Source organism: Lytechinus variegatus, chromosome 8, assembly GCF_018143015.1.
Source record: "Lytechinus variegatus isolate NC3 chromosome 8, Lvar_3.0, whole genome shotgun sequence".
Taxonomy (NCBI): Eukaryota; Metazoa; Echinodermata; class Echinoidea; order Temnopleuroida; family Toxopneustidae; genus Lytechinus; species Lytechinus variegatus.
In genome coordinates, this window is record NC_054747.1 from 4,067,773 (window position 1) to 4,078,616 (window position 10,844).

The 10,844-nt window shown below is 38.4% G+C and overlaps 1 protein-coding gene across 3 annotated transcripts; it reads left to right on the plus strand.

Moving 5' to 3' along the window:
• The first annotated feature begins 2,142 nt into the window (after positions 1-2,142).
• LOC121419852 lies at positions 2,143-10,252 on the plus strand. Of its 3 annotated transcripts, none has more exons than XM_041614315.1 (3): positions 2,143-2,733; positions 8,919-9,018; positions 9,974-10,252. In XM_041614315.1, exons 1-3 carry the CDS (start codon positions 2,379-2,381, stop codon positions 10,008-10,010), a joined length of 492 nt encoding a protein of 163 aa, XP_041470249.1. In that variant the 5' UTR covers positions 2,143-2,378; the 3' UTR covers positions 10,011-10,252. The 3 variants fall into 3 exon arrangements, 2 of the variants coding, with proteins under 2 accessions (XP_041470249.1, XP_041470250.1); XM_041614316.1 differs by having other exon boundaries at positions 8,935-9,018; XR_005970638.1 differs by lacking the exons at positions 2,143-2,733; positions 9,974-10,252 and adding an exon at positions 7,738-7,786 and having other exon boundaries at positions 8,919-9,224.
• The last annotated feature ends 592 nt before the right edge of the window (positions 10,253-10,844 follow it).

Sequence of the window (10,844 nt, forward strand, 5' to 3'; positions counted from 1 at the left end):
CGCGGTCTGGCGTCCTTTGGCAAGGCGTTAATCCACACTTTGCCACTCTCGACCCAGGTGCTAAATGGGTACCCGGTAGGATGTGAAAGTCATTGTAGCTTGTCCAGTATTGTGTGCGCCTCACAGGCGACTGACTGGAATACTCCTAAGGGACTGGAGGATGTGCACACATTGTGTGCGGGAATGACTGATTGAATCCGATGACCGGGGTAATAATATATCTGTAAAGCGCTTAGAAACGTCGTTCCGATGGATTAAGCGCTATATAAAAGCGGATTATTATTATTATTATTATATACGCTATTTTATTCATGATCCACTCTCCAAACCATGGACTCATGACAGGGTTCCCACATTCATGGAAAATCCTGGAAAAATTTGTGGTCCTGGAAAGTCAGGGAATTTGGAAATTTTGTGAAAAGTCATGGAATTGCATATACCTCATGGCTATGGCAACTTTCTGTTTTGTCGTGTCTCGCAAAATTCTCTCATACTTAGTTATTATACACTGCTATTATAATTGGTGTTCATAATTTCCATTTTTCCCAGTTTTGTGACATCCCAATTTCTACAAAACTCCTGGGACATAGTTTGCCAATCAGTCAATGTAAACCCCTCAAAAAAAGTTCCGCAACTCAAGTTTGAGTGCTAATAAATTTCTTAGTGTGCCATCATCATATGTAAAAGTGGTATCATTGGAAAGTATGATTATTCCTCTTTACGATCATGTGCCATTTGTAATGCTAGTGTTATCATGAAATACACAGACATGATAAATATGCAGCAATGTAGAAAATGAAATGTTGCAAAATTCGTTGCCATGTCATGTTTGAGTTCTGCAACTCAAACTGCAAGTTTGAGTGCTAATAAATTTCTTAATGTGCCATCATCATGTGTAAAAGTGATATCTTTAGAAAGCATGATTATTCTTCTTTACAATCATGTGTCATTTGTAATGCTAGTGTTATCATGAAATACACAGACATGATAAATACGCAGCAATGTTAGACATGACATGTTGCAAAATGCGTCGTTTGCAATAGCGAATTTCCAATTGTTTCGAGGATGGACCGAGTGCATTCACTGTCACCTGCATGCATGGTGGAAATTCTATAGAAATGGAGACTTGTTGGAAATCAATGCATTTTGCAACATTTCACTTCTGACTTTTCTCGATGTTCAGGGTGATTGCATATTCCATGATTACATAAACACAGCAAATGGCATGTCATTGTAAAGAAGAATAATTCAGCTTTCCAATGATACCAGTTTCACCTTTTATACTTCATTAACCAAAAAGATATCATCCCCCAAAACTGAGTTGCAAAACTTTTTTTGAGGGGTTTATTTTAAATATGTCACATTTTGTAACCAGTTTTGCATTCTTAGTTGTTTTTAGAGAATTTAAATTTCAAGTTTTGTACAATTTTACTCAACATTTATGGCAATTAGTTGACATATCCAGTCACAACTGATCAAGCACTACCAGCATGGCTATCAGAACACAATACATTCAAAAGGTTCTGAATCTCTTAGTTACACAAGATGTTTCATTTGCTATTTTAGTGTCAAATAATGTGTCCTCTCTGGAAAAGTTACTTGAAAATGAAGTTTAATGAAATACCAAAATAGACATCAAATGTCCAATTTTCAAGATATCCTCATTATTTTTGGAGCATGTAGAGAATGATGTTTCCTATTGTTGGTTACGTGCTTTGCATTCCAAGTATGCAAATCAGTTGGAGAGGCGGGAAAGTTAAACTGTGTGCAGTCATGTAAGAGTAGTTTGAATCATTGACCGTTTTCAGCACGCAGCGGACAAGTCACGCTTCTAATATCCTCCTCGCTGGACACGTTTTATTGTAACCTTTCCTAACTTAGCAACGTCGTATAGCTGTAACTGTACATTGGGTAAGAGCCATATTATGGCGGAATCCTCCGACGCATTTGTTTTGGGATCATTACCTTCCTCTGTTAGAAAGCCTGATAATAACTTATCCCCTAATGTGGACTCAGTCCCAGTAACTAACAATTCGGTAAATCATAACCCACAAGGGCAACAGTTTCAAATCATCAGCGCCGATAATATATCGGCCATTATAAAAGAGGTTGTGGGTGGATTAAGGATTACGTTGACCAAGCAATAGCTTCTCAAAAAGAAGCTACCTCTAAAGTAATTGAATCAGTTAAAGTGAATTTCAAATTCATAGGTAACAAGCTTCAATTTGAATTTAACAATTCCCAACTTGAGCGTGTCCAAACTGCGACGAAGGCGATCAAGAAGGGAGATAATGCTTCCGCGATTTTAGAGCTTCAGAAAGTAGAATATGATATCCTCAAGCGTAACAAGCTCATTAGGATTGTAGACAAGTCTGAAGATGGTTGGAAGGTGGTTGATGAGTACTTATCGGAGGAACTCGCAAGTGATTCCGATGACGACAAGAAAATCAGAGCTGCTCAAAACAGAGCAGCTTCAAAACGTAGGAAATCGAAGATTAACAGGTCCAAGGCTACACCCTACAAATCCCAACGTCGGCCTCAGGAAACTTTCCCTAATCCTGATGCTACTTTTCGAATATATATGCAACAAGGTCGACCTCAAATTAACCAGGTTCATATATCGAAACCATTCGACGTATGCTTCGGTTGCGGCAAGTCGGGACATTGGAGGAGGAATTGCCCGAATACCAAACCCACCAAAGAAGGCACAGGCCTCTAAAGATACCGGATTCGGTAAGCATAATTTTGACAATTTAGACATGTTTGAAGCATTCCTCCGGATATAATCCTATAGCATTAGTGTGAGTACGTGGCATTACGAAAATGTCCCGTTTGATTCTCGACCTCACTTCGGACTGCAAACTGCGGTTTTATACCCCGATTCGCGTTTGGAAACTTTTCCAACCCCGATAAACCCATCTTGGCCAGGTAATCCCCTTGTCTGATTTCACCACCACGGGCCAGCTAAATGAGCGTTGAGCCAAGGACGAAATGATAAACAACGCTGTGCTATTACGTAAGACTTGTCTGCCTGTAGAAGGATCTTCGGAATGAAATTATTGTATTCGATATTAATCACGTTTTCAAAGGCATATTACATTCAGACATCCAATACTAGTCCATTTTCAATTTCGAACGAAGAAAATCGACCTTGAAATAAGGAAAGTAAGCGAATAAAAATTACGGTATGCTTAGCATGCAAGGACCGCGATGCATGCATAGTTTCTGTCCGTCCAGCAAGAAAATGGGTTCACTCGCGCAATGATACAGTCTTAACGTTCGAAAAATAGAAGTAATGGCATACCAACATACAAAGTATAATAATCATGCTGCTGATATGCACAAAAATATGAAATCATTATTTTTTTTTACCCCAAAGTCTTATTCATAATTTAAATACAAACTATGCCTGTAACTATTTTTCAATCGCAAACGTATTATTGCACCATACGTGGTTCTCCGGTAAACTGCCCATGTGCGCTGCATCCATTCCACCGTTTGTTTTGGGTCGTTTATACTTTTAGTTTCCACCATTAAATGTCTAACTTAGATATGTTGTGCTAATTTTTTTGTAAGTCAAAATGTTCATCGTTGGAGAGCGAGTTCAGGCGATTGATGAGTTGGGAAGATGGAGTGTTGGAAAGATCGATCACGTGTCTTAGTTTACAAAACCGCGTGCCCGTTGAACCCCGATCCCTTCAGTGCCCATTTTTAATATGTTCCCCTTCCTCAAGTACATCTTGTTGAATAATCACTTTAAAAAAAGTTGTTTTTTTGCCCCCCCCCCTTAGCCCCCTTTTCATAGTGAAAGTTCCTTTGCAGTGTCCTTTTTTATCTTTGATCAAGCGACCCATTTGAACATGCCCATATTTGATTGTGATAAATGTCTGTTTTATTTTCTAGTTCAAAATTTATCATTCTGCTAATATGAGGTGATTAAAATTAGCGCCCTGTCCTTTTTGTCGGGAGAAAGAGAGAGAGAAATAGAGATGGGGTGGAATTTCCACCCCATCTCTATTTCTCTCTATATATCTTTAACAAGGGCGCCGGAAGCGAGGGGGGCAGGGGGCACTTGCCCCCCCCCAATAAATTTTTTTGGGGGCAAAACGAGATTTTGCCCCCCCCCCCCCAATGTGCCCCCCTGAAAGTAGAAAAATGATAAATTTTTAAATAATTAAAGGACAAAAGTATACGATGAAGGCACTTTTATGCCCAAAAATTGTCATTTCTATTGTCAAAAATGAACAATTTTGCCCCTGACGGAGCAATGACATTATCATAGTAAGCCTGGCGTCTTTTGACGAACAGTTCCTCTGTGAAACATACCTTTGAAAAGCCCCTTTTCCATCTTATTACAGTGTGATAACGTTTAACCTTTTAATGAATACATTTCAGACTAAAACCGAATAGCAAGCTAATTTTCTTTAATATCTAAACCTACAAATTATGAAAAAGATGGATATCTTCTTAGATAAATGATTTGATTTTATATATTTCGATCCAAAAAAGTGAAAAAAAATCAAGCACGTTTTGAAATAAAAAGATGGCTGTGTATTTATGCAAAGCGCAAGCGATTTTATTATTTTTATAACATGTCCTGAAAGTTTTCTTTTTTCCCAATTATTCACCTCCCTTCCATCATTCAACTTTCTTCCCGGTCCTATCTTTCTTCTTATTTTTCGCCTCACCTTCCGCCGCTTCGCCCCTTGATCTACCTATGATGACCCCTCCCACGGCAGGAATTTTGTGTAAAAATGGAGTATAAGTCTCGTAATAGAGTGTTTAAAAACAAATTTGGGGGATAAAGCATAGTTAAAGTTCATTGTGAAGGATTAATCATAACTCATGAAAACTATTCTTTATACTGAGTACGCAAACAATGAAAATATTCTCAGTATATTCCAAGTAAATTTGGAATAAAGGGAAAGTGAATTGGATTAACAAAGGTATGATTTTACTGGGTATGGAACATTCTCGTCTAACCGTCTATGCACTAAATTCAGAGGCGATTTTCTTTTTTCATCATTTTTATTAGTTATGAAATTGACAATGGCCATCGATGTCATCAATGTCATCACTCTTTGGCTGGTATAAAGGGCTAGATGAGAGTTGGAGAATAGTTGGGCCGGTATGCCTTTTCTTTTCCTAACCAAGTTCTTAACAAAAACTATCTGTTTATATATATTTCGAAATTCGAGGATATAATTTCGATTTGAAATTATGTATTTTTTCCATAATAAAAGAGCACAAATAGTAGGGGGACATTTGATATTATGTACCCCTTTCCAAAATGGTAGGGGGACGCGTCCCCCCTGTCCCCCTGGGATTTCCGCCCATGGTGATGGGGGAGCTTTTGCATTTTCTAGAATAAAATTGAAAGATTTCGTGCACACTTTGGGTGAATTTTGCCCTCTCGATCGGTGGCCCCCGGATGCATACGGTCATGCATGTTTGTCATCTTAAAGTCTTTAAAAGGCCTATATTACATTGGTTTAAAACAATAGAGTTTGCAATAAGGCTCGTAATTTGCTGGAACTGCGACCCTGATCATGAAGAAACACCAGTCTGGGTCAGAAGGGAGGAAACAGGATCAAAAAGAACCCCAAGACTGTTTAATTCTCAAGAAATTTATTTTTGAATGCTCTTAGAAACGCAACTTTTACACTCAATTTTTACACCCTCAACCACACCCTCTCCCGCTCGATCGCTTCCGTATCTCACGCTTTCAAAAATATTGTGCCCCCTTCGGGATTTTGCCCCCCCCCCAAAAAAAAAAAAAAAAAAAAAACTGAAAGTGTTCCGGCACGCCTTGGTGGAAACAAATCTGAAAGAAAACATGAAACCAAGAAAGGTATTTCAGAGGGAGGTTTACCGTATACACAGGCTATAGGCCCACAAAATAAGAACAATAATGGGAGATAAAGAAGATCACCTGCTAATAACGCATGTGAATTAGAAAACGTTCTGAATAGATATGAATAGAACATTGAAATGCTATCCAAACATTGTGATTCATAATGCTGGTCTTTGTATTTTAATGTTCTATGTATAGGCCTACACCTCAGCTTTGAGAAAAGGACATTCATAGGCCTTACTACAGATATGATTGGCAAATGCACGTTCTTTAGAGGTGTAGATCAAAAGGGGGTGGATGAAGAAAATAAGTCTAGAAAGAAAAGAATTAGACAGCCAGACAGAGAGAAAGAAGGAAAGAAAGGAAGGAAGAAAATAAGTCTAGAAAGAAAAGAATTAGACAGCCAGACAGAGAGAAAGAAGGAAAGAAAGGAAGGAAGAAAGAAAGAAAGAAAGGAAGAGAGAGAGAAAGAAAGAAAGAAAAAAAGAAAGGAAGGAAGGGAGAGAGAGAAAGAAAGAAAGAAAGAAAGAAAGAAGGAAAGAAAGAAAGAAAAAACTTTCTATCAACGCGTGTATACATCCATGGCCATGCGCTCGCCGGAACTACACACATTGCAATCCATCGTGTGTGGCCCCCTGCTGTGACCGTAGATGCTGGGGTGAATTATCTTCGCGGACCGAGGTCAAGAAACAGGTGTTTCTATACTTAAATTTAATCTCTTGAGGGCAATAGGATTTGTATTACTGGGAGAAGATATTTGTTGATAAGGAAAAATGGGGTATACAGCCCTCAAACGAGAGATTTTCGTCATGGTACCATTGGTGTGAATTAATTGTTTGAATGTAGACGGTGGGTCGAATCGGAATCTCACAGATAATCATATGGTAAAACCTATATCTTTCATTTTAAAATGATTTTTGGATAGACCTTAAGAAGGCAAATCCTTTACTGAGAAACACTGTCACGTTGTATGGGTCTTATAGTAATCATGAAAATCGTCACTCTTATAAGAATTAAAAACATGCATGCAATGAGCACAATTTATTTTGGTGTCATTGGATATCAGTATGTTTGCTTGGATTCTTGTCTTTCAGCAATACCTGAATTAACCCTATCTAGGCCGGGGTATTTTGGGAGTTCCTATGGCCGGGGGGGGGGGCCTCCCAGGCCCCCCCCCCTAAGATCTCGGCCGTCGACCGCGCGATCGCGCCGAAAATTGGCACGCGGGTCGCCTGGGACATAATCTACAAGATCGTATAGTAATTTATTTCATGCGAATTGTTATTAAGTGATTATGCTAATTTATGCGTAATTAGTATGCGAAATCATACTTTTTCCTCTAACTCCCAAAATAAAGCTCCAAATGTACTAATTTTTGGTATAGAAACTCTTTGTGGTGTCTTTAGCAAGTGTACATGAAAAAAATTGTGATATCAAATCGTTTTCTTATGTATTATATTGTTTTTTGCAATTTCTTATGTATTTCTTTGTTTTTTGACCTTTTGTTTTTCATTGTTTTTTTCAATGAAATTTGTTGGGGACTCTTCTGTGATCATAAAAAGCATAAAATGGATACATTTAGACAAGCAAAACTAAAAATAATCATACATTTATGAATTTTGGTTAAGAACACAATTTGCATTGACTTTGTACACGAAATCACGTTTTTGAGCAATTTTCGGTCTGACATGCACTTACATATTGTTGCGTAATTTCGGAACCACATACCCAGGTGACGCAAAATTGGTCTCAAAAGTTGCGCAAGACTTGAAAGTAAAAAGTCAGCGAGCGGCGCGGTCAAAAAATTTCGCACGGCGAAAATATCGCGCAATTTGTTGAGGGGGGGGGGCCTCCGAGGCCCCCCCCGGCCTAGATAGGGTTAAGCGAAAGAGTCGAAAGAGATCTGGAATCGGAGAGGGGAGAGATGAATCGGTGTGAAATAGAAGATTACAGAATCAACTATTTTGAATACGAACAAGGTAGAGCTGAACCCATTGTTAGAGGAAGAATGAAAGCCAACGTTGACTTCTGGAAATTAATAGGAGCCACAGAAGAAGTAGTGAAAATGATTCAATTTGGTTATAAGATACCCTTTCTTGAGACACCCCCTCCAAAAGTGTTTCAAAATAGCAAATCAACCCTTGAGCACACAGACTTCGTTTCTGAAGCTGTTCTTGAACTATTGAATAAAGATTTGATCTCCGAAGTGAGTTCTGTTCCAGAATACGTCAACCCTCTTATAGTTTCTGTTCAAAATTATGGCAAGAAGCGCTTTATCTTAGATTTAAGATATATTAATCAATACGTTTGGAAACAAAAGGTATGCTTTGAAGACTGGAATGTAGCACTGGAATACTTTCAAAAGGGTGACTACATGGTTTCCTTTGACCTTAAGTCGGGATATCACCATACTGATATATTTGAAGAACATTGTAAATATTTATGTTTCAGTTGGAACTTCAACGGAATTATTAGATATTTCTCTTTTAAGGTACTTCCTTTTGGCTTGTCCTCTGCTCCATATATTTTCACTAAAACAATTAGACCTCTTTTCAAGCATTGGAGAAACAAACATGTTTTTGTAGTTGTATTTCTAGATGATGGATGGATTAGAGCATCCTCCTTTCAAGAATGTGAAGATATTGCCACAGCAGTCAGAAATGACTTATTGAATGCGGGTTTAGTGCCTAACGTAGAGAAGTCAGTATGGATACCTACTCAGAAAATTGATTGGCTTGGTTTAACTTGGGATTCTAAAGTGGCACTTTACATGCACCAGATCGTAGAATTGTCAATATTTTGGATTGCATAAACGATATGATCACACACTACCGCTAGAAAGTTAGCGGCCTTTATAGGTAAAATTATTTCCTTGCTACCTGTAACTGGGCAGATCGTACAGTTGAGAACTAGATTTTCTTCAATTGCTGTTGCCTCATGCAAACACTGGGACAAAGAAATTAATCTATCCACACGAAATGATATCACAAAAGAACTGTTCTTCTGGAGAGATAATGTGAAGTCTTTAAATGTACGAAATATCTTGCATTATTCTATACCGCAGATACTTGTCTTTTCAGACGCCAGCCACATCGGGTGTGGAGCTTGGTCAGCAGAGTGTGGCGGACTCAAATTCCAACACATCTGGTCAGAAGAAGAGCAAGGTAAAAGTTCCACTTGGAGAGAACTTAAAGGTGTTGCACTGGCAGTACATGCATTTGGAAAGAGTATAAGAAACCAGACAGTAAAGATTTTCACCGATAATACTGGAGTAGAGAAGATCATAAAGAAGGGTAGTATGAAAAATGATCTCCATCAGCTGAGTATTGACTTAGCAGATTACTGTAATCAAATGAATATAGTAATGGAGGTACAGTGGATACCGATATATTAAAATCAAGAGGCATATGCCTTGAGCAGAGAAATAGATTTTGATGATTGGGGTGTTTCAGAAACCTTTTTATCTTTTATGGATAAACTTTGGGGACCACTCACAGTTGATAGATTTGCAGACGATCACAACGCTAAGATTCCGAATTTCAATTCCAAATTTGCATCCACTCAGACTAATAAAGTAGATGCATTTTCAGTGTCCTGGGAACATCACAATAATTGGTTAGTTCCCCCAATCAAATTGGTGCCAAAAGCTATCAGACACACTAAAGCAAGCAGAACAATAGCTACTCTTGTGGTTCCTAACCGGCCTTCTGCACCCTTTTGGCCTTTACTTTTCTCAAGAAATAGTAAATTTTCAAGCATTATCCGTCAGATCATCAAGTTTTCTGATCCAACTAACATTTTCGTTCAGGGTCGAAATAGAAATACAGTTTTCGGATCCGATAAATTCAAAAGTGGAGTAATTTGTCTACGTTTAGACGGTAGATAGAATGAGTGACAGAATCTCACTGGAGATGACTATGAATGACACTGTCTCACTGGAGAATGTGTAAAATTAAACACTGGTTTTCCTTAATTGTGAAGTGTTGTCTGTTTGCATCTGCACTGGCAGTAGCAACATGGATGTATATTATTAGTGATTGCACTGGCAGTTTTTCATGGAAAACTCATCTTCACAGAGGAGGATGTATCCTCTTTGCTTTCATTTTGTATTTTATACAGGACATTGACTTCAAAGACACACTCACAAGAGTTTTAGAAGCTTCCCGGGCAGAGAGCACGGTCAAGAAATATAAACGTGCAGTATAGAAGCATGGAATGCGTGGTGAAGAAACAGTGGCACGTCATGTCAAGACTTATGTCAAGAAAGCATTGCAAGGTACTTTATATTTTTGTTCAATGGAGGATCTCCATATAGCAAAATAGAGACAGCTTTTTATGCTTTAAAATGGCAAGTTGATTGTTCAATTAATACAAGGAACAGAAGTAACCCTTGCGAATCTAAGTTGAAATTGATTTTAGAAGGGATCAAGAGGATCCTAGCAAGACCGGTGAATAGGAAAGAACCTATTACCCCTGACATGCTTTTGAGTATCGTTCATAAGTTTGACTCTGGATCTGTGAAAGATCTTCGTAATTGCTCTATGTTATTGTTAGCATATGCAGGTTTTTTAAGATTCGATGAACTTTCCAACATTAAGCTTAGTGACATTGAATTATTTGACTCTCATATGAAAGTTTTCCTTGAGAAAAGTAAAACTGACCAAATTCGAGAAGGAGCCTGGGTAATCGTTTCTACCACTGGAAAAGCGACATGTCCAGTTAATATGATGCGCAGATATTTAGAGAGTACACAATCTGCATCTAGAGATGAAAATGATTTTGTGTTCAGGCCTCTCACCTTTTGTAAATCTCAAAATTGTTACAAACTCAGAAAAAGAAAGATGTCCTATTCGAGATGCAGGGAGATTTTCAAAGAAGTTCTAGAAGCTATCGGGGTAAACTCGAAACAGTTTGGGTTACATAGCCTGAGGGCGGGTGGTGCTACGGCAGCAGCCCAAATCGGAGTACCAGATCGCCTATTTAAAAGGCA